This window comes from Octopus sinensis, linkage group LG22, assembly GCF_006345805.1.
Source record: "Octopus sinensis linkage group LG22, ASM634580v1, whole genome shotgun sequence".
Taxonomy (NCBI): Eukaryota; Metazoa; Mollusca; class Cephalopoda; order Octopoda; family Octopodidae; genus Octopus; species Octopus sinensis.
In genome coordinates, this window is record NC_043018.1 from 9,843,788 (window position 1) to 9,869,119 (window position 25,332).

General features: G+C 37.7%; 1 protein-coding gene across 7 annotated transcripts in view; it reads left to right on the forward strand.

Moving 5' to 3' along the window:
- Positions 1–25,332, forward strand: part of LOC115223170 (microtubule-actin cross-linking factor 1) — a 342,500-nt gene that overhangs the window by 300,074 nt on the left and 17,094 nt on the right. For all 7 annotated transcript variants that reach the window (XM_036512282.1, XM_036512283.1, XM_036512278.1 and 4 more), the window contains 9 exons: positions 12,098–12,257; positions 13,256–13,417; positions 16,399–16,524; positions 17,879–18,022; positions 20,593–20,781; positions 21,629–21,729; positions 22,002–22,134; positions 23,797–23,959; positions 24,588–24,700. In XM_036512282.1, the coding sequence (XP_036368175.1) occupies positions 12,098–12,257; positions 13,256–13,417; positions 16,399–16,524; positions 17,879–18,022; positions 20,593–20,781; positions 21,629–21,729; positions 22,002–22,134; positions 23,797–23,959; positions 24,588–24,700 (1,291 nt within the window). The remainder of the gene's footprint in view (positions 1–12,097; positions 12,258–13,255; positions 13,418–16,398; positions 16,525–17,878; positions 18,023–20,592; positions 20,782–21,628; positions 21,730–22,001; positions 22,135–23,796; positions 23,960–24,587; positions 24,701–25,332) is intronic.

The window sequence follows — 25,332 nt, forward strand, 5'->3', positions numbered from 1 at the left end:
CTCAACAAATGGCTATCATGCTCCTCATTCAAACCCCAAAGGATCCCTCTCAACACATGGCTATGATGCTCCTCATTCAAACCCCAAAGGGTCCCTCTCAATACATGGCTATAATGCTCCTCATTCAAACCCCAAAGGATCCCTCTCAATACATGGCTATAATGCTCCTCTTTCAAACCCCAAAGGATCCCTCTCAACACATGGCTATGATGCTCCTCTTTCAAACCCCAAAGGATCCCTCTCAACACATGGCTATAATGCTCCTCTGCTACCCCTGCTCATGATTAGGTGGTCAAGGTCAAGCAACTGATAAGCAAATCTGTGGTGTTGAGCAAGAATATTTGCTATAACAACATTTCTGAACTTCAGCAACTCAGGTACTGAACCTGTCTGAAATGTAATGGAAAATTGGTCAGTTTCAAAACCTTGATGTCCAGGTCCCAAAAACACAGTTTGAAGGGAATTCTTGTCATTTCCTTTGATTTCTAGATAGAAACAATTGGAAATAACATTTACTGACCAAAGATGAAAAAAACGAAAGCTAAAACAAAAAATTTGTAACAGTGTTATTTAAGTTGTTCAGGATTTACCTGGTGCCCCACAGGTATAACATACAATGTATTTGTATATATGGTTTTATATGTCTGAATAGATGTATGTATGTGTGTGTGTGTATTCTTTTACTTGTCACAGTCATTTGACTGTGGCCATGCTGGAACTCCACCTTGAAGGGTTTTAGCTGAACAAAATTGACTCCAAAAAAACTTTTCTTTTTAAGCCCAGTACTTATTCTATCAGTCTCTTTTACTGTACCACTAAGTTACAGGGATGTAAACACACCAACACCAGTTGTTAAGCAGTAATGGGGTCAATCACAGACACACAGAAACATGCATAAATATATATATATATATATATATATATATATATATATGAAGAGCTTCTTTCAGTTTCTATCTGTCGGATCTCAAAACGTTTTGGTCAACCTGAAGCTATAGTAGATGCCCTAGGCGCCACATAGTAGGACTGAACCCAGAACCATGTGGTTGAGAAGCAAGCTTCTTATCACACAGCCATGCCTGCACATATTATATTCTTTTATTACTTGTTTCAGTCATTTGACTGCGGCCATGCTGGAGCACCGCCTTTAGTTGAAGAAATCAATGCGAAGACTTATTCTTTGTAAGCTTATTACTTATTCTATCGGTCTTTATTGCCGAACCGCATAGTTATGGGGACATAGACATACCCGCATCAGTTTTCAAGCGATGGTCGGGGGACAAATACGGGGACACACACACACACACATGCATATATATATATATATATATATATATACACACACACACACATGACGGGCTTTCAGTTTCCGTCTACCAAATCCACTCAAAAGGCTTTGGTTGGTCCAGAGCTACAATAGAAGACAGTTGCTTTTAAGGTCCCACACAGTGGGACTTGAACCCAAAGCAGCATGGTTTGCAAAGGGAACTTCTTAAGCAACACTGTTATGTCTTTAGAATATTTCATTTTTGGATTTGGCTTGGAAAAATTCTTGACATGAACTTGTGTGTTGAAACAAATTTTGTTGTATCTTGGGTGGATCATTATGCCAAAATAAACACAGACACTGATTCAGTTTCACTTCTTTATTATTAGTCAGTTGGTTAGTTATTTAACCAATCAAGAAATCAAAAGGACTTTGACAGGCAACTGATTGTTTGACTGATTAAGCATTCAACCAATTCGTTAGTTGGTTAAATAACTGACCAATTGACTAAGAATTAGGACGTGAAATTGAACCAGTGCTGCGTGTTTATTATTAGTGTAATTGACTGTCTCAAGATATATCAAAATAAGCTTATATATCAAATTACAGGAACAGTAAAATAATATGGCTAGAGAGAGCAGAGATTTGTGTTTTTTTTTGTTTATTTTTAAGTAAAGGCTTTCTTCAAGGTTGAAATAACTGGGTTAAGTAGGACATGACAAAAGTTTTCCATCCTCTGTGTTTGAGTGATTGGTTGCAGCTGATGGGGAACATAAAATGATTCTCAAGAAGAATTTTGTCTGAAACATTCTCTACAGCAATGTCACTACTGTTTCTCCTCATTTTTATCAAATAACACAAGTCTTGCCAACATTGACCACTAGTGGACTTCTTGGGACTTTGTTCTCTGCAGAGATGTGTGTAATAAAAACAGGGTCTGATGAAACTAGTGATTAATCTGCAATTTACAAAACTTGTATAATGAAACTTGTGGTGATAAGAGAGTCCCTGATGAGAAAGAAAACTTTTCTTCTTTCCTCTTTTTCCTTTCTTTTTTCTTGTAACTTTCCACCTCTCTTTCCTCTCACCAATCCACATCAGCTTTTCACTTCTTGTTGTCATAACATTCACCTCTTTCCTACAATTTGAAGTCGAGCAATTCTGTCAGTCAATCTCTCTCTTTGATCTTTAATTACTTTTTTTTTCAGGTTTGAAAATTTCTCTTCACTTCTTTTACTCTTATGCTCTCCCTTCCTTACTCTCCTTCCTTTTACATATGTCTATATGTGTGTGTATATATATATATTTTTTTATTCTGTACTTCCGGCTTCACTATTCTTTACAACTCACATCCGTGGTGAGTTAACTTGGAAATTCAAAGCGACAGTGTAACCATCATCTAATTATGGTATTCTTGGCTAGCTAAGAAATGTGTGTGTGTATATATATATATTTTTTTATTCTGTACTTCCGGCTTCACTATTCTTTACAACTCACATCCGTGGTGAGTTAACTTGGAAATTCAAAGCGACAGTGTAACCATCATCTAATTATGGTATTCTTGGCTAGCTAAGAAATGTGTGTGTGTGTATATATATATATATATATTTAAATAATAAGGGTGAAAAATTGAGTATTAATTTGATTAATATCAATTTAAAACCAATGGCCTAGCACACACACACACACACACACATATAACCCATGCTGGCATGGGTTGTGTGTGTGTGTGTGTGTGCATTTGGTTGGGAAGCAAACTTCTTGATTATAAAATCATGCCTTCTTCGCCCCCCCTCCCCCTACATACACTTGGTGTTGTTGTGTGGTCCTTCGTGTTGCCCCAAAACATTAAGTATTCCTTCGTCAGAGAGATTTAATTGGGTTTGGAAATGGTTGGTATTTTTTTTTGTGTGTATTTTCTTTGTATTTCATAGATTGTGGAATCTGCCGAATTCTACTTGGTGAAATTATTGATTACTAGTTAATTAATTAATTTTACCCTTTGTTATTATTGATATATATATATATATATATATAATTATTATATATATATATATATATATATAATTATTATATATATATATATATATATACACACACACACATATGTATATATATATACAAGTTTGTGTGTGTGTATATATATACATATAATAATTATATATGTAATTATAACAAAGGATTGGCTATAAGCCTCTTGACGTGCTAGAAATAGATGCTTATCGCCAATCCCTTGTTATAATTATGCATATAATTATCATATTTGTTGTATATATATTTTATGTGTACATATATGATCTGTATACATATTGTATGTGTATATGTATAATCTGTATGTATGTTGCTCTGTGTGTGAGTTTATATAAATAGTATGTGTGTACATGTATTATGTTGTGTGTGTGCGTGTGTGTATCATAGGAATGTGACCTGTATGCATATATATTGTGTGTGTGTGTGTGTGTGAATCTACTAAAACAATTGCTCTCAAACCCTGGCTGACATCAGTTTCCTCCTTTCCCTCCTGTGTATATACATATAAATGTGGTGAGAGATTCCTGTGTGATGACAGATGATGTTTTTGAATATATGGAGAGAGAGAGAAAGAAACAGGTGCTAATCCATAAACTGCTGTTTTTACTTATAATATTCAACAAAGCTGTGAGTTGGCAGAATCGGCAAAGAACACCTTATGGTATTCTTTCTGGCGGTGAGCTGGCAGAAATGTTAGCACGCCAGGCGAAATGCTTAGCAGTATTTCGTCTGCCTGCCGTTACATTCTGAGTTCAAATTCTGCCGAGGTCGATTTTGCCTTTCATCCTTTTGGGGTTGATAAATTAAGTACCAGTTGAGTACTGGGGGCAATCTAATTGACTTTCCCCTTCCCCCAAAATTTCAGGCTTTGTGCCTATAGTAGAAAGGATTATTATTATTGGCAAGTACCAGTTACGCACTGAGGTTGATATAATCGACTTAATCTGTTTGTCCTTTCTGTGTTTTGCCCCTTGTGGGTAGTAAAGAAATAGGTATTTTTTCTGACTGTTTACTCTGAGTTCCAATCCTGCCCAAGGTCAACTTTGCCTTTTATTCCTTTCCCTATCCCACCCCTCCCCTCCCCAGGGCTGATACAATAAAGTACCACTCAAGTGGTGGGGGTGGGGGTTGATGGCATCACCTGAACCCTGCCCCTTCCTTCTTAAAATTTTCAGGTCCTGGACCTAAATCAAAAACAACTATGAAGAAGGTGCAAGAGTGGCTGCGTGGTAAGAAGCTTGCTTTTGAACCACATGGTTCTGGGTTCAGTCCCACTGCGTGGCACCTTGGGCAAGTGTCTTCTGTTATAGCCTCAGGCTGATCAAAGCCTTGTGAGGGGATTTGGTAGACGGAAACTGAAAGAAGCCTGTCATGTATATGCACACACACACACACACACACACACACACACACATCTGTATGTCTTTGTGCCTATATTTGCCCCCCACCACTGCTTGACAACTGGTGCTGATGTTATGTCCCTGTAACTTAGCAGTTTGGTAAAAGAGACTGATAGAATAAGTGCCAAACTTTGAAAAATAAAGTCAATATATAGATGGTGCAGGAGTGGCTGTGTGGTAAGTAGCTTGCTTCCCAACCACATGGTTCCGGTGCCACCTTGAGCAAGTGTCTTCTACTATAGCCTCGGACCAACCAGAGCCTTGTGAGTGGATTTGGTAGGTGGAAACTGAAAGAAGCCTGTCGTGTATGGTATATATATATATATATATACCATATGGTTGGTTACAAAGCAAATGTTTTGAGCACATGGGTATGTGTGTTTAACAATGGTGATTTCTAACATTGGTACAAGGCTACCAATGTTTGGAGAGAGAGAGAGAATGTGGTGGTGGCGAGACATAGTCACTTATATCAGCTTCAGTATTTGACTGGTATCATATTTCATGAATCTTGAACAGAATTAAGGGCAAGTCAACCCAGGTGAGGTTTAAATTTAGATTGGAAAGCGATCAGAATTGCTAATCTTGTTCTCAGTTTCTGTCTGCTTCATTAACATTCTAGACAGACATTCGTTAATACAATGAATGTCTAATGAATCGCTGACCAAAATTAATAAATTCCTGCTTTCTTCAGTTGAAATTTATTTTAAAATCACATTTTAAACTATATTAGGTCCTTCAAGTGCTATTGGTGGATGTATACAGGTGTGGCTGTATGGTAAGAAGTTCACTTCCTAACCACATGGTTCTGGGTTCAGTCCCATTGTGTGGCACCTTGAGCAAGTGCTTTTTACTATAGCCTTGGGCCAACTAGAGCCTTGTGATTGGATTTGGTTGACGGAAACTGAAAGAAGCTTGTCATATATATGTATAAATATCTGTGTGTGTCTTTCTGTCTGTATTTGTCTCCCATCACTGCTTGACAACCGGTGTTGGTGTGTTTACGTCCCTGTAACCTAACAGTTCAGCAAGAGAGTCCTAGGGTCGATTTGCTTGACTAAACCCTTCAAGGCTGTGTCCCAGCATGGCCACGGTCAAATGACTGAAACAAAATATAAAAGATATACACACGCATACATACACACACACACACACACACACACACTAGTAATACACTGTTTGATGGTACAAGTGTAATATATAGAATGTGTGCACACTTACATGCAGGTGTGTATGTGGTGATTTGCTGTACTTGAGAAGACGTGTCAAGCTAAGCAAACTCGCTGTCTTCCACACAAACAGGCTTGTTGTCCTTTACAGATGATGGTGCCATTTAAGAAGCCCCCATGCCGGTGAGTGCTGTGTTAATGCACCATTGCTGGAACTGCATTAATGCACTCATGTCAGTGCTGCATAAATGCACCTGTGATGGTGATGTGTAAAAAGCACCCAGCACACTCTGTAAAGTGGTTTGCGTTAGGGAGGGCATCCTGCTGTAGAAACCATGCCGCAACAGACAGATGGGGTCTAGACAGCTCCCTTCTTCTACCCAGCTCCATATCAAACTGTCCAACCCATGCCAGTATGGAGGGCAGATGTTAAACGATGATGATGATGATGGTATGTCTGTGTTTGCACGTTATTTCTATTAATATATTGTCTTTTTAGTTTATCGTTTTAAAGGAAAACTGTTTAAAAGTTGGAAATTAACACTTGAATCCCAGAAGATTATATTTAACTTTTTTTGTTACCATATTTCTACTGAAATGCACAGTTTTTATTAATTAACACATCCAATTTAACTTGGATGTGCTATTAACATTAATGAAATATTTGCTTTACTGACTTGGTTAACAGGTGAACAATACAAAACACAGTGAACAGGTGAACAAAACCTTGCTAATACAGTTAATTAGTTCTTTAATATACATGGTTAACAAGTGAACTATACCTTAATAAACATGTTTAACAGGTGAACAATATTTGAATAAATGTGGTTAACATATGAACAATGCTTTGATAAACACATGTGCACAATACCTTAATAAACACAGCTAGCAGGAAAATACTACTTTAATGAATGTGGTCAATAGGTGAACAAAACCTTTCTCACTCAGTGAACAGGTGAACGAAGCCAAACAGTTTGTCCTGTTTGTTTCCAGTTGATTCATTAATTTATTTCCTTTGGTTAATTAATATCGAAGTCCTTCTTGTACTAATTACCCAAATTTAGTGACAGTTTAATCAAGCCTATTACCTCTCCCTCCCCATCACTACTGTTTACTGCTATTTGCTCAGCAGAGCGAGTTGTTATGGTAACAAATGGGGGATATTCATCAAGAGATTAGTTGAATAAATAATAACGAGAGCTTATAATTAAAACTTGGTTGGTGTGTAGACTTGTATGGCAGGTGAGAAACTTGGGGGTGGGTGGTGGGGAATGAAATATATCTACTTTCATGTAATGTTGTTGTTGTTGTAAAGCCTCAGGTGATCCCTGATGGAATAGATCCACAGCATGTAAATAAGACCTACATCTGATGTCTGTTGTTCCGAATATAATCCCAGCCTCAGTTTGGCTGAAGACCATTCTGCACTGAATGGTATGGAGTTGTATGGCTGTGGGGTTAGGGAGTTCACTTCACAACCATGAGGTCTTGAGTTCAACCTCACTGTGTGGCATCATGGACCTCGGGCACATGGCATCTACTGTGGTGTTGGGTTGACCAAAGCCTTGCGAGTGAATCTGGTGGATGGAAACTTGTAGGACGCCTGTTGTGTGTGTGTGTGCATATATATGTGTGTGTGTGTATATATCATGTCATCATTTAATGTCCATCTTCTATGTATGCATGAGTAGAGTGGTCAACAGGAGCCCGGCCAGGTAGAAAATGTACCCTAGGCTAGTGTCTGTTTGGGTGGGGATTTTATGGCTGAATGCTCATCCTAACACCAACCACTCCCCAGATACATGTATGTGTATATATATATATATATATACACACACACCCACCCACACCCATGTATGTGTCTATGTATATATACACATGTACATGTATATATACACGTGTGTATGTGTATATATATATATAATGTATATATATGTATGTATGTATGTATATATCTGTATATGTATGTATATATCTATGTATGTATGTATATATATATATATGTGTATATATATATATATATATTATATATATATATATATTATATATATATATATGTATGTATATAATACATACACACACAAAAATTGGTGCAGATTGGAGACAGGAAGAGGTTCCAGCTGTAAAACCCTACCTCAAGATCAATTCCCATCCAATCCATGCTAGCATGGAACAAAGCTCCTGTGCTGGTGCCTTGTGAATTGGTTGGCATTAGGAAGGGCATCCAGCTGTAGAAACCTTACTAAAACAGACAATTGGCGCCTGGTGCAGCTCTCTGGCTGGTCAGCTCCTGTCAAACTATCCAACCCATGCCAGCATGAAAGATGGACATTAAATGATGATGATGATGATAAACCAATTAGTAAATGGTTGTATAATATTCTGGAACAAACTGTGATGAGTTTTAAGAAACTACAAGACTGTTGTCCGGTTGATACCCAACCACACAGCACGGTCAACAGTTTGTTGCAGCAATACATTCGAGGCTGGATTAAAAGACAATTGATTCTCTTTGTGCAATCCAACCCTGCCCTCCCCTCTCTTGTGACCTTGACAGTGTCTAAATGACAATAAAGGTATAATGAGTGTTGTTTGTGAAATGATTGATTAACAATTCAATTTTCTTCCCGATCAGCTCCCCCACCTCCCCAGGCTTGATTTCATGACTGTATTGACCCTTTTGGTATTAACCTTTGTGAGACTGCCCCTGGTTCTATGATATAAGTTTCCTGCGCTCTCAACACAATTCTAAGCCAGAATCAGAGTGATTGACATCATGTGACTATGTTAGGCCTTTTCATTTAACCCTTTTCGCACCAACCTACCTGAGACTGCTCACCCCACCCCCCTGTTCCATGATATCAGCTTCTTGTTTTAAAGTGATCTAAATTTAAACCTTCCATCAAATTTTCATGTTAATCCATGTTTCAAACCCCAGCTTCATAAAGAGATTATTTTACTAAAGTCTTTATTATTTTCAGATTTAAGTGAAACACAATAAGTGTATTATAACAGAAATATGGTAACAAAAAGGTTAAAGTAATTGAAATTAAAACCTTATGTTCCAAGCAGTAGCTTGATAATGACAGTTATTTTAATAAATTCTTTGTTTTCAAAATTAAATGAAACAAAAGCAGTTTATAAATCAACTGTTAGTGATGGAAACAGCCTTTGTAACGGATATTAACTTGCACATCCAACTTTTCTTGGATGTGCTGTTTTGAACACCAAAGACTGCAGAAATCCTCCTTAGAAACCACTTTGTAAAGAGCTAAATAGCACAGAATATATTTGCAGATGAAATTTTACCAGCACCAGTGAATGGGGCTGTTGTATTACATGTATTACAGCGTAATTTTTGCCTCATCAGCAGCAGATACCCAATCACGAAATGTGAGACTGCAATCTCTTGAAACCAATATAGTTTAACACTGACTAAACAGCCAGTGATGTTGCACAAAGCTGGTAGACTGTGTATAAATTAGCCATTAGCGACAGAAGCATCATTTGTAATGAATATTAATTAGAACATCCAACTTAACTTGGATGTGTTGTTTCCAACATTGTAGACTGCAGTAATCATCTCGAGAAATCGTCTCTAAGAGAAGGTGCTGACAAGATTCCGTCAACCGATATATCTGTGCTTTTAATAGCATCTAATGTCTTTACACAAAGATTTCTCCAAACTATCACCGTAGGCTACAGCATTCAAAATAGCACATCCAAGTTAAATTGGATGTGTTAATTAATAAAAAATGTGCATTTCAGCAGAAATATGGCAACAAAAATGTTAAATATAATCTTCTGGGATTCATAAACTAAGCACTATTCTATCTTTATTCATCAATTTCCATTCCATGCTCTCTCCAAGACAATTCTTGTAACAAATCAGTGTTTTTTTTTCCTTTTTATGAAACGAAATGGATAAGAATAACTTGATTAATCTCTAACTTGATGAAGAATCAATCGCATTTATGAACCAAGAATAACTCTGTTTGACTACTCAAAAATAATGAATTATCAATGGATTTGGTTTACCATTGGGTGTGTGCATGTGTGTGTGTGCGTGTGTATATATATATATATATGTATGAGGCTAATTATGTGAATTTGTATACGGTATGTGTGTGTGAAGCACCAAAGGATGTGTGTATATGAAGGTATTTCTTTGTATACACATATTGTGTATGGGTTGGAGTTTGGCACCAATAAATATATTGTATGTGAGGGGGGGTGTGTGTGTGTGTAATATGTAGGCATTTTTGTGCCCATATATGGTGTGTTGGTGGGAGTTTGATCCCAATAGATACCTGGACATGTGGATATCTGTATGTATATATATATATATATATAGATATATATATATATATGTGTGTGTGTGTGGTGTATGGGTGTTTGTTTAGAAGTCAGTGAGTTATCTGAGTTGTTTAGTCCCAGGTCGGTACTAGTCTAATAGACTTATGATGAAAGACATTCTAGCCATGGCCATTGTTGTTGTTTTTTTTATTTTTTGTATGTGATGGGGAACCCAGGAATACATAAATCCCGATGTGTTCTGTTTTTAAGATGGCAGGGCAAGATATGACAAAAATTTGGCTGCTATTTTTAGCGGGTTCAATAACTATAAAGAGGTTCCGTCTACGTGATGACTGGCCTGTCATTTGTATGTATATGTGGTGGGTGGGTGGGGTGGTAATAATAATTACTCAGACATTTCTCACTACACTAGACCCTCCCTCTCCTCTCTCAGTCTATATATATCTTCAACTATAAATATTATATCATTGGGAGATCTTGCTAAATATATCTTCCACATTGATTAAATGGCCACAACTGAGGAAACTTTATACCTTCTGGTCAGCCGAGTTAATTTATTTCTCAGCCAAATTACTAAGCACTTTTCTTAATATCACCATCATCGTCATCTAATCTCTTTACTCTTTTACTTGTTTCAGTCATTTGACTTTGGCCATGCTGGAGCACTGCCTTTAGTCGAGCAAATCGACCCCAGGACTTATTCTTTGCAAGCCCAGTACTTATTCTATCGGTCTCTTTTGCCGAACTGCTAAGTTATGGGGACGTAAACACATCAGCATCGGTTGTCAAGCGATGTTGGGGGGAGGGGGACAAACACAGACACAAACACACACACACACATACATATATATATACATATATACGACGGGCTACTTTCAGTTTCTGTCTACCAAATCCACTCACAAGGCTTTGGTCGGCCCGAAGCTATAGCAGAAGACACTTTGCCCATGGTGCCATGCAGTGGGATTGAACCCGGAACCATGTGGTTGGTAAGCAAGCTACTTACCATTCAGCCAGTTTACTTTTTTATGCTCATGTGGGTCAGATTGAATTCGTTGAGGCAGATCTTCTATGGTTGGATGCCTGTCATTGTTGCCAACCAAGGTACTGTTTCCCCATGGAAGACTGGAAATGAACAACCCCTCTTTTATGACAATGATGCATATTTACAACCATTGTATGACATCAAGAAAAGGGTTCACATAAACAGGCATTCCTTTGTATGTTGGGCTTCTTTCAGTTTCCATCTACAGAATCCACTTGCAATAGTTAGGTTGGTCGAGGGCTTTAATAGAATACCCTTTCCCCCAAATGCCATCCAGTAGGGCTGATTAGATTGCACCCACAGTTCTTATCTTTTATCCCTGGTATTTATTCTGTTGGTCCCTTTTGCAGAGCCATTCAGTTGTTGGGTACTTGGGGACTTCACTGGTGTCGGTGCCACGTAAAAGAAAAAATCACCGAGTACCATTCTTTTAAGCTGTTGGAGTTAGGATGGATGTGAAGCTGTAGAAACCTTGCCCAAGCCGACAGGGAACCTGACAGAGCCCTCTGGCTCGTCTCTGTTTGTCGAACCATCCAACCCATGCCAGCATGGAATAAAGCACATTGAATCATGATGATTTCAAATTTTGGCACAAAGCCAGCAAGGTTTTTGTGGTAATGAAATTAGTCAATTACATCAACTCCAGTTTCACAACTGGTACTTATTTTATCGAATCGACCCTGAAAGGATGAGAGGCTCAGCTGACCTTGATGGGATTTGAACTTGGAATACCACAGGGAATGGGACATAAAACCAAAAATAAAATTCATTTTTCTAATGAGAAAGTTAATTAAGATTGTTTTGTAGATTTAAAGTGTAATTCATATTTATTCTGATTTTTTTTTTCTCTTTCTTTGTCCATTTTTAGCCAGAACAAACTAGATGAAGCCCTGCTGACGTCTGGCCGCGTCTCTGATGCCCTAAATTCACTGCAGGAATGGCTGAGTAAAGCGGAAGCGATGCTGTCTAAAGACGAATGCATTCTTGGAGATTACGACACTGTAAATCTATTAATAGAACAACATAAGGTTTGTTTATTTACTTCGCATGTAATAATTGTGACTCCGGAGTCACCAGTGAATTGTGCCTCAGTATATTTACCTGATTACTGTACTTCATTTTACTTCCCAGAAAATTAAATAAAGGACCTCTGTTTGAAAAAACAACCCATATCAAGAATTCATTCTTTGGTTCACTTTTCCGTTTTTCCATGTTTTTAACAGTGATACTGCTTTTGAAATATCACTTTCTTGTCTGTATTGTATGAGACATGTTCAACACATGGTTTATATATGTGTGTGTGTGTGTGTGTGTGTATATATATATATATACATAAACTGTCCTGTTTGTGTTACCAATTTTGACCCTCTGCAAAATCCCAAATTTTATTTAATTTGCTTTGCAGGAGCAACAGTTTTATTGAAAGCGAATATTATTGTTGAATGCTCGATATACGAAACTAGAAAAACAGCCAACAACTGACGAAGGGTCGTTCTTTATGTTGTTTGTCTTGTTTTCCATTTGTATCTTTTATTGTTAGAAAAAATAGTTCATATTCTATGTACTCGTATTTCCTATTTTTTTTTGCACCCATTTCATGAAGTGCCCACTTATGCATATATATATATATATTATTATATATATTACTGAAGCATTGTTTTACAACCGGATGCTCTTCCTATCATCAACCTTTAAGTAAAGGCTATTTCAAGCAACATGTGTCTTATTCTGTGTCTTTGAAAGCCCAAAGCCAACAGCTGATTTGTTGACAAGGAAATGATAACAACCACTGGGCTACTGATGTTATCATTTGTAGGTCAGAGATTTTATTTTTGGGGTGGGGGACAAATGAAAAGGTCAACAGTTACTCAGGCACATATATTCGAAACCACAATCGATCTGTATGTTGGACAAATTGCTCAACTTGCTCCCTGCTTTCTTTCGAACAACTTGATGTAGTTAACAATTATTTAAAAATTTTTTTTAAAAACCCATATTTCTGTAGTAATGAAATATCCATTTTCAGTCAGTGCAACAAGAACTGGAAGCTCGGGAACAAACTTTGGAAGCCTTGAAGTCTGCTGGAAGCATCCCTGAACAACACATTGAGGATCTGGTATTTCTATGGAAACGGATTAATTTATTGAGTGAAAGTCGAGAGGCTCGTTTAAAGGAGGCATTAACTTTGGTAAATATCATTTCTTAATTTGATAAACACTATAATTCCATTTCTGTGATTGTCTGTTTTCCTGACAATCACAGTAAAGACTTTTAGCTGTTTTTGTAGTTTGGTTGTTTGTTATTGAAACACTGACAGGTCATTTAATTAGCTAAATACACAACTGGAAATATTTGTTATAAGCTTAACTGTCTATATATAACTTGTATACAGTTATAACTGTAAGCATAGTTTCTTATTTATTACATAAGAACATTTATTTTTACGGAGATGTACTTGCATAGCAAGTGATTTGATCTGAGATCGTGTGCTGAAACGAAAACAATTGCAGCGTGGAAGGTGTTTGTAAGCCATTTAAGAAACACACAAAAGCCGTTCGATTCACTTCAACATTTAAGTTTAATTTGTCAAAATATTTTCGTCGCTTTGAGACCACGACCTGTTCCCTGACAAAGCTTCGTGATGCAGCATGGATTTTTATCAGTGAACAGGTCGCGGATTTTAGTGACGAAAATATTTTGACAAATTAAACTTAAATGTTGAAGTGAATCGAACGGCTTTTGTGTGTTTCTTAAATGGCTTACAAACATTTATTTTACTCAATTAAAATCTAATTTTGCAAGTAATCATCTTCAAAACTAAATATTTGTCACCCTTGCATTTTCCATGAGTATCCAGTAGTTGACTAGGTACGATACCAATGGATTTCTTGCTAATCATTTCTCTGCTGGAGGTAACATGTAAATATTGTAAAGACAAACACCACAATACATACATACATGGGGCATGGCCTAGTAATTAGGGTGTTGTGCTCACAATTGTGAGATCGTGGGTTCAATTCCCCGACTGGGCATTGTTTTGGTTTCTTGAGCAAAGAACTTCATTTCACATTCCTCTGTGCTCATTCTGATGTGGTACCCGTTGCACCTGTGCAGGTAATGTCGATCTGATGGAGGGAGTGAGCTTATCTCTACACAGATGTTTGATCATTATAAACAAATCATCTGTGTGGTTGTTTGGTAAGGAATTGTCAAACCCTCATACGTCGTCTAATGATGGAAGAGTCTATTATTGCATATATAAATATATATATATATATATATATATATATATATATATATATATATACACACACACACACACACATATATATAGCTCTCCAGCTCCTGTCAAACTGTTCAACCCATGGTAGATGAATGTTAAATGATGATGATATATGTATATATCTATCTACACACACACGCACACAAATGTGTATAAAGTTGCTCCTCAATAAGTTTCCATAAGTCAGAAAGAAAACATAGGCACTCATTTATCAGGCAATAGAGGGGGTTTATTATTATTCATATGAATTTAATCTCCTAACAACCAGTTTCTGCATCTAAATGGTTTCATGGTGAAGAACCAAGTGAATCCATAATCACTGGACATGGCTGAATGAATAAGCATATCTTCATCTCTTTGTTCTTTTCTACTCAAGGCACAAGGCCCGAAATTTTGGAGGAGGGGGTCCAATCGATTGGATAGACCCCAGCGCACAACTGGTGCTTAATTTATTGACATCCGAAAGGATGAAAGGCAAAGTCAACCTCAGTGGAATTTGAACTCAGAACATAAAGACAAATGAAATGCTGCTAAGCGTTTTGCCAGGCGTTCTAACGTTTCTGCCAGTTTGCTGCCTTGATCGCTTTATTACTGGAGGCCTGAAATTACTACATTCAGTTTATGGGTCTCAGATGTTCAAATGATTATTAATTTACCTGTTTTTTAGTCTTAAAAAGGTTCTTCAACAGGAAACTGTTTGGTAACTGAAATTGGTTTTGGGACTAAAAAAGCTGGCCATTAAAATTCTCTGAATATTTTGCTATCTCCCAAACACCAAATTAATAATGACAAAATTAATTACTGTACTAAATTTCTTCTAAACCTTACTCGTTAGTATGTTTTCAGGCAAGTCAAGAAATACTTAATTGCTATTGTTTTTATTCAATTAGCAAAACAATGGAAGCATCTCCTCCCCCTCCTACAACAACAAGAAGCCTTAAGATTGGTTATAAACTATTTCACATCAAATTATCTACTCTAATTTATGCAAAAATATGTAAATGTTTGCAGTAGACTTGTATTCATAAAAATGTCAAAATTTATTAAGAGAACAAATAATTTTTTTTCGTCTTTATTGGAAAAATCTAATTTATATTCTGGAGTTGTGCTTATTTGACAAGTGACTCTTGATTTGAAATTGGGTGTTGAAGCAGAAAGAATTATTATCAGAGAAGGAACATTTTAATGATTGAAAAAACCACACAAACACTGTTAAATTCATTCTTAATTTCCTTCATGAGGTGCCAAACATTTTGTCAACCCACATCATGATCTTTAGCATAGCTTGACAGAGATGCAGTTGAATTGTGTCAACAGTGAAGGTTGAAGTTTCTGCTACAAAGACTTTCGCATCTCATCAGATAAACTAAAAGCAAACAAACTTTTGTATATTTCTTGCTTTTTTTTAAATTGCTAAAATGACTTTTCCACAATTTAATCGCTAACAATAATTTACAGTTTAATAATCTTTACCCATCTTTTGCCCTTCATCTCCTAGCATAAAGTTGCCCCCTTTTAAAGTTTGTAGTCTTGCCAACTGCATGGTGGCCCTCGCTATTGCCAGTGATGAGACAATGCACTCCAGTACATGTAAAGTGGTCAGCAGTAAGGACATCCAACTGTGGAAACCCTGCCAAAGCAGACTGGAACATGATGCTAATCTTGGGCCCATCGAATCCACTGCCTGCGTCAGTTGTTGACTGCCATGACACTGCATCCTTTAAGGCCCTCATGCTTTCCGAAATCCGTCGAAACTACACCTAATTATACATACACTTTCGATGAGTTGTAGTGCACCTGAGCACTGTACACAATGTTTATTATTATTATTATTAAAACGCCAACATAGAACAAGGATATTAAATGATAATTTACTTCTCTTTCAGGCTGATGAATTCCAAGATGTTGTCCAAGTGATGAGAGAATTTCTTCCAACTGTAGAATCTGAGTTAAAATTCCGACCCCTACCTGATGATGAACTTTCCATAATTCATTTGATCGAACGACACGAAGTAAGTTTATTTCCTCATTTCTATTTTTTCCTTTTGTAATTTTTATATCTCCCTCTCTTTCACTTCTTGTTTTTTCCTCTCTAAAATTGCAATCGAACCTTTTAGCATTTAAACCAGCCACAATATTTGACCCATTTTATGCTCAAACTAGCCATATCTGGCCTCTCGCACTTACCCTACAATGTCATTCTAAAAATTAAGTTACCTCATCAAGATTTCAAAGCTGTGAGACAACGCATGATTAATTCGTGTTAGGAAGGGCATCCAGCTGTAGAAACTCCGGCAGATCAAGATTGGAGCCTGGTGCAGCCATCTGGTTCACCAGCCCTCAGTCAAATCGTCCAACCCATGCTAGCATGGAAAGCAGACATTAAACGATGATGATGATGATGAGTGTGTTTAAATAAGCTTTACATTTGACAGAGTAATATGAAAGTCGAAGGGTTAAATATATCCATACACATACATGCACGCACATATGCAAATTTCAACGTTTTGCCATGCCTGGATTGGCAGGCAGTTCTCCTTCTCCACAAACGTTGTCATTTAACCAGGTCCTGTCTCCTCACCTCTGTGCAATGCAACAGCTTCAGAGCAATTTATATATTTTAACCAATTAGTATCTAAACCAGCCATATCCAACCAAAATAGTCTCCCTGTTTAATGTTCAAACTGACCTGATTCAGCCTCTGATGCTTACCCTACAATGTCAGTATAAAAAACATACAATCTCATCAGTAAAATCTCAAAGCTATGAGATATTGCAGGATTAATTGATAACAATGTGAATAATGAAGCAATAACATTTGATAGGAATCTGAATTCTCAGGGGTTAAACCAGCCATATCCACCCCAAATATTCTACCTGTTCAACATTTAAACCAGCCGGATTCAGCCTCTCACACCTATCACTCAATGTCCTTCTAAAAATAAACAATCACATCATTGAAATCTCAAAGCTACAAGAGAGGTCAGGATGAATTCAAAGCAATATGAATAAATAAACACTACATTTGAAAGAAAATTCTTAATGCTAAAGGGTTAATTATACTAATTAAAATTTAATACTTTAGAATGATAAATTATATCATCCTTTTTTATACAGACTCACCTGAGGCCACCTCTGGTTCTAAGATACAAAATCCCTATTTTAAAATTATCTAAATAAAAATCTTCCATCAAGATTTCATGTAAATATTTTACAAACACTAGCTTCATAACGAGTCATTTCATTAACTTCATTATTTCCCAGGGCCTCAAAGATCAGTGGCAGGAAGGGAGAAAGTTATACATACATGTCTGTGAAAATGTGTGTGTGTATATATTCTATTGCTTGTGTAAATCAATTTTTCAGAAATTCCAAGAACGTCTTCGTAATCACCAAGACACAGTTGACAAAATCAAGGTCCTCGCTGAAAGAATTTTAAAACACTGTCACCCAAATGCTGTGAGATTTGTCAAATATTACCTTACAATCACTCAAACACGGTGGGATCAAGTAAGTACTACGACCACTACCTGTTATTATTCCATAATGAAACCATTCTATGAAAATATATATTTCTTTACTACCCACAAGAGGCTAAACACAGAGGGGACAAACAAGGACAGACAAAGGGATTAAGTCGATTATATCAACTCCAGTGTGTAACTGGTACTTATTTAATCGACCCCGAAAGGATAAAAGGCAAAGTTGACCGTGGCAGAACTTGAACTCAGAACGTAGCGGCAGACGAAATACCGCTAAGCATTTCGCACGGTGTGCTAACGTTTCTGCCAGCTTGCCACCTTCTATGAAAATATAGTACATTCTATGAAAATATAGTACAGCATTAGTATTGAGGATAACAGCTAGGTATTCTGTGACTGGTTGTGGGGTAACCAAAATCTTTACATTTTATTATGTAACTGGCGCAGCATGGCTGTGTGGTAAGAAGCTTGCTTTCTAACCACATGGTTCCGGGTTCAATCCCACTGCGTGGCACCTTGGGCAAGTGTCTTTTACTATAGTATCGGGCAGACCAAAGCCTTGTGAGTGGATTTGGTAGACGGAAACTGAAAGAAGCTTGTTGTATATACATATATGTGACAACTGATGCTGGTGTGTTTACGTCCCTGCAACTTAGCAGTTTGGCAGAAGAGACTGATGGAATAAGTCCTGGGGCCGATTTGTTCGTCCAGTGGCAGCGCTCCAGCATGGCCGCAGTCAGTTGACTGAAACAAATAAAAGAATAATACTTGTGCATGTTCAGTTGTTTTTATGCCCAGAGTAAGTTAATGCCTTGCAGCCTCTTGTACCAGGGGCCAGGGGCCAGGGTAGTGTTGTTCTTCAGACGATTCTATGTCAAAGCACCCTGCTACAGTTTCTGCAACTGATTCTGATTTCATTGACTCCAAAAAAGCAAAGGCAACTTTGGATTAATTTGAGCTCAGAACGTGGAGACAGATGAAATGCCGCTAACCATTTTGCCTGGCATACGAACGGTTCTGCCAGCTTGCTACCTTAGCCTGCTTCATAATATTACTATTTACTTAAACATTATTATTATTATGAGGATGCATGGCCTAGTGGTTGGGGTGCTGCACTCATGATTACGAGATCATGGTTTCAATTCCTAGACCGGATCGTGTGTTGCGTTCTTGAGCTCAGCACTTCATCTCACACTGTTCTGTGATCACGTTGACACCTGACACATGACACACCTTGCACCTGTTCAAACAACATTGATCCGATGGAGAAAGAGAGAGAGAGAGAGAGAGAGTTAGCTTATGTTTAACACAAAACATTTGATCCCTATAAACAAATCCTTTGTGCTGGCCATTCAGCAAAAGCTGAAAACTCGTTACGTCACCTTCCACAGGAGGTTCTCTCACTAGTCTCATTAGTTAAGTTTTCTGCTATGCATACTTTTGTAATATGTTGCTAGATCGCTTTAAATCTTAGACCCCCTTCAGTCATGACTGACCATGGGATTGCACCTAGAAAGTTACCCTCCCAGGCAAGGTTGTTTATGGAAGACCAGCAGTCGCCCATGCATACCGGCCTCCCCTCTCCATGCCACCAGTGTTATCCAAGGGAAAGGCAAAGGGTCCGATACAGCTTGGCACCTGTGACGTCACAACTCCTTTCGACTGGAGCAACGTGAAATTATGTGTCTTGCTCAAGAACACAACACGCAGCCCAGTCCAGGATTTTATCTCACAACCTCACGATCTAACCACTGAGCCATGCGCCTTCACTATTGCTTTACATATTACATGCTTTAATGTACTAAAAGCTTTCGTTCATGATTATACTCTGCTGAAACTAAGGGGGGGTGCTTAATATACCTGTGCATCTTTTATGCCATTAGATATGGTATATTGTCTGGGTTTATGAAATTGGTAAGTTATGGGGGAATGCAAATGAAAGTAATCGGTTTGTCTGCTGGTTATTATATTCTTCATATTTAGATGTAGTTAGCACAGACACTTTGGTAAATTAGAAAAACAAAAGACAACTGCATTCTTTAGTTTTAAGCCAGATTATTTCAAGGACTATAATACTGTTTCCCTTTCATAATCTTGCAGCTTAATCAATGCTTAATTAAACATGCATTTAATTAAAGAAAAAGAAAATACTTAGGTGTGACTCATAGGTGCAGGTGTGGCTGTATGGTAAGAAGCTTGCTCCTTAACCACATGGTTCCAGGTTCAGTCCCACTGTATGGTAAGTGTCTTCTACTATAGATTTGGGCTGACCAAAGACTTGTAAGTGGATTTGATAGATGGAAACTGAAAGAAGCCCTTCGTGTGTCTGTGTCGGTTTGTTCCCCAACATTGCTTGACAACTGATGTTGGTGTTTTTATGGCAAAAAGTGACCAATAAAATGAGTACCAGGCTTAACAGAAAATAAGGGCTGGGGTCGATTCATTCAACTAAAATAAATTGGTTCAAGGTGGTGCCCCAACATGGCCATAGTTTAATGACCGAAACAAGTAAAAGTAAAAAGATAAATAGTAATTCATATTAATTTTGAAATAAATTTCTCTTAATTAATCTCATTTCTTGTAATCATTTAATTGCAGTTGATACAGCGATCCCATTCCAGAGCCCAACGACTGCAGGATGCATTGAAGAGTATTCAGGGAAACGCTGCTTTATTAGAAGAATTACTGGCCTGGTTGACCGATTGCCAAGTGTTACTGGCAACGAAAGAGAAAGACCCGATTCCAGAGGACATTCAAGTTGTAGAGACCCTATTAAAAGAGCACCAGGTAAGTTGTGGTAGGGGTTTTATTAACCAAATGCCCCAGTAATGAGGGACCAAGTTTGGAGAGTTCCAGAGTTTTGAAGCATGTGGAACCACCTCTAAGCTGCAGTTGTTCCCTACACCTGACAGGTGCAACTACTCTGACCTGGAGTAGTTGTATCTGTCAGGGTCTCAGATATTGTTTAAATAGCACATTAGGGTTTACCTACCTGGGTGTGTGAAGACTGGATCTGCTGAACTATGTGGAAGAATCCTTTATGGTTCAGCAGGGGGGAAGGGCAACTTCAGCAATGCATTGTGGAGTACAGAGAGTAAGGCAAGGTAAATAAGATGTCTTGGTTACCCACTGCACCCGTCTCTGTCCCCAGTTTTTTTTACCAGGTCGTGTCATTGAATGGAAACAGGTCACCGATGACTGAGTGAGGTTGACAGTGCAGAACTCTTCTTCTCTTCAAGGTCCCCACAAAAGTCAGCTGTCATTCTCAATGATGACGATCACAACTTAGAAATTTAGCAAATATTTACTTAAAGAACTATCATTATTTAATGCCTGCTTTCCCTGCTTGCATGGGTTGGATGGTTCAACCGAGGACTGCACCAAGCTCCAGTGTCTGCTTTGACGGGGTTTCTACAGTTGGATGCCCTTCTTAATGTCAACCATCTTACAATGTACTGGATGCTCTTCATGTGGCACTGAATCCTATCAAGTTACCAAGTAACTCGCAAAATAAAACCCTTTCCTGTAAATATTCACTAAATATTTATTTAACTGTTTCACTTTGTTTAAAAGTTTTTACTTTGTTTAAAAGACCCAGTGGCCTCAAAAGTGGTTTCTGTTGCTTTTATTGCAGGATCTTCATGAAGAAATCACAAGTAAAAATGCCGATGCTGATCGACTGACCAAAATAGTGACAAGTGAATCAAAATTATCTCAAGGACGGCATTATGGAAGGTAAATGGAATTATTGATTTTTTTTTGTTTTTTTACCATTCTGAGACTCGAGTAAATCTCTTCAAATGTTCTGTATTTATAAAATACTTGAGAAAGCCATATCTTTTACACACACACACACACACATGCAACCGTATTACCTGTCATATAATGGGGGAACTTTGGAATTATACTTTTGCCATCATGGGTAATATCAGGAAATAATTCAACTTTTTCTGTGATTTGTCTATTCTGTAGTGAATTACTGATCGGATCTCTTCTATTTTTTCTAGTAATTGGAGATTAAATGAAATCGATGGCCACAATCCACGAGTTATTGCTCTGCAGAATAAATGGAGAACGGTGTGGCGTATGTCTGTAGACCGCAAGAAGAAATTACAGGATGCGTTGGAAACTTTGATGGAGGTGAGTTTATTCATTTATTTCATATTGCAGTTGATGTACAAACAGTATCATGTTTAATAACGAGCCCATCGTTAATCCATTGATTTAATTTTCATGACTATAGTGGCAAGGGGAGTTTCTGTAATTTGTTGCAGAACAAATATTGGTAAACACTTCACTCTGAAGGAACAGTGATAGCAAAGGATATACCTAGGTAAATGTAGGGTTAGGTGCTGGTGCCACATAGAAAGCATCCAGTCCACACCGTGAAGGGGTTGGCATTTGGAAGCTGTAAAAAAATGATGACAAAACTGACCTTTCCTGTGCTAGTGTCATGTAAAACGCACTGAGTCCACTCTGCACAGTGGTTGGTGTTAGGAAAGACATCCAACTGTAAAAACCCTGCCAAAACAGACACAGTAGCCTAGGGTAGTTTTTCTACCCGGCTAGCTCCTGTGATCCGTCCTACCTCTGCATGCATGAAAGATGGATGTTAAACGATGGTGATGATGATGAACTTCTATTAGATTACTCTTTTAGTCTAAAGACTTAAGCTATTCTGTCTCTCACCCCCATCAATTTTTTAGGGATGGGACTTCATTGAAGGGCAGTTTTTAATTTAAATGTGGGAGAGGGTGGAGGATCCCGCCGTCTTATGCTGGTTAATTATTTCACAAGTTAAACTCTTATGTAATTATGTCCCTTGGTTGTTTGTTACTAATTATCTTCCCTTGTTTCTGGAGTTGAAGAGGTTTCTACGTCATCACTCGGACACCCCCTCACTCCCATCTCTACATGTAGTAGTAACTAAATCTCCATCAAACATCTCATTATCTTCCCCCTCTGAAACATCGATCAATGCCCAGTTTCCGTTCGATGGAGTCACCCTTCTCTCCGTTTCGCTCAGAATTATTTTCTTAATAAATGTCCTAGAGTTACATCCCTTACCTTTTTTAACACTTTTTACTAGTTTCCACGTCTAAGGGAAGTTTTGAACATTGATGATGATGGTGTTGGTGCTTTCTAATTTAGGTACAGGGTTGATAAATTAAGTACCAATTGAGTACTGAGGTAGATGTAATTGCCTAGTTCCCTCCCCCAAATTTCAGGCCTTGTGCCTATAGCAGAAAGGATTATTATTATTATTAAGGTAGTGAGCTGGCAGAATCATTAGCACACCAGGGGAGATGCTTAATGGTAGTTTGTCTGCCACTATGTTCTGAGTTCAAATTCCGCCGAGGTCAACGGTCGATAAATTAAGTACCAGTTACATCCTGGGGTTGATATAATCAACTTAATCCGTTTGTCTGTCCTTGTTTGTCTCCTTTGGGGGAAGTAAAGAAATAAATTTAAGTACAAGACCAGCAGTTTTAAGAAAAGGGGTCAACTGATACTGTCAACCCCAGTATATGACTGATACTTTTTGTTGGCCTCTGTGGGATTACAACTAAACAGTCACTCCTGCGCCTGTTGTTACCGATGCACGAGGCGGCGGATGGTTTATATGCCATGGATGTCAAATGTTGATGATGATGATGTTGGGCAACCATACTCTCATTGTTGTTTTAGAAAGTTTTACCTGATCAATATTTTTTTTCAATTCTTTATTGATTATTGCATTTATTGAACCTGGATGTAAAGTGTTAGAAACTTTGTTTATCTTCTCTGTGTTTTTTTGTTTAGCTTGAAAGTTTTAAGAACTTTGATTTTGACCTTTGGCGTCAACGATATCTGAGCTGGATTCAAGAAAAGAAACTTCGCATCACAGACTTCTTCAGGCGGCAGGACAAAGACTGCGATGGAGCTTTAACTCGTAAAGAATTTGTAGAAGGAATGATCCAAACCAGTAAGTAATGCATTATTTTCAAAATAATTTCAGATAGTCTCAAAACAGTGACATTTTGGTGGCATCGGTTTTTAAAAAAAGATTTGCTTCTTTAATTTAAGAAAGCAAAAAAAAAAAATTTTTTGGAAAGTTCCAAATTTATCACAACAGAGTCCAAACTGCATGTAATTCTTTAATATACCATTCTGAAGACAATGTTGTACTTCAGAGCTATTTATCCTAAAACAGCTTTTAACATCCTACCAGTACGATTTTTAAAGAATTAACTGCAAGAGTAAAGAAAGACTCCATAAAACCTTCAAAGAATAACTTAATATTCTTCAGTTGGTAAAACTCTGTAGCCAGGTATGTTTTCCTATTTCTGGATGCAATTGTAGAAATATGTAGACTGGCTCTGACAACCGTTGCTAGTGTGTTTATGTCCCTGTAACCGATTGAATAAGTACTAGGCTTACACAGAATAAGTTCTGGGGTCGATTTGCTCGGCTAAAGGCGGTGCTCCAGCATGGCCACTGTCAACATGACTGAAACAAGTAAAAGATTATCTAAAATCAACTCCAGAAGAATTCAACTGATCTGATGTGATGATTTTTTTAAAAGCTTTCTTTTTGTTTCGTCTTTTTTGCAGAATTCCCAACCAACAAAACAGAACTTAATGCTGTATTCGATATTTTCGACCCAAACCACACTGGAAAAATTGTCTACAGAAACTTTATTGCTGCCTTGAAACCAGACAGACATGTAAGAAACACATTTTGCTTTTTCCCTTTTTCTTGTGTTTTCCTTCTCACACCTGGATTTAAAGATTATATCTTCCTAAACTAACACCTGCATTGTTACCTCAGAATGTAATGACAGACAAAATGCCAATAATAATAATAATAATCCTTTCTACTAAAGGCACAAGGCTTGAAATTTTGGGGTGAAGGGTAAGTCAATTACATCAACCCCAGTGTTTCACTGGTACTGAAAGGATGAAAGGCTAAGTCGACCTCAGCAGAATTTCAACTCAGAATGTAAAGATAGACGAAATACCCCTAAGCATTTTGTCTGGCATGCTAACAAATCTGCCAGCTCACTGCTTTAATAACCACAGCAGCAACAACAACAATTCTTTCTGCTATAGACAAAAGGCCTGAAACTTAGGGGTGGAGGCCAGTCAGTTACACACCAACCCCAGTGCTCAACTGGTATTGACCCTGAAAAATGAAAGGCAATGTTGACCTTCAGTGAGATTTGAAATCAGAATGTAAAGAAATGCTGCTAAAGTGTTTTGTTCAACACACGAACAATTTTGCCAGATTGCCACCATAATAATAATAATAATAAGGGCATTCAGAGAGTGCAAACCCCTTCAAGGCAGCACTAATGTC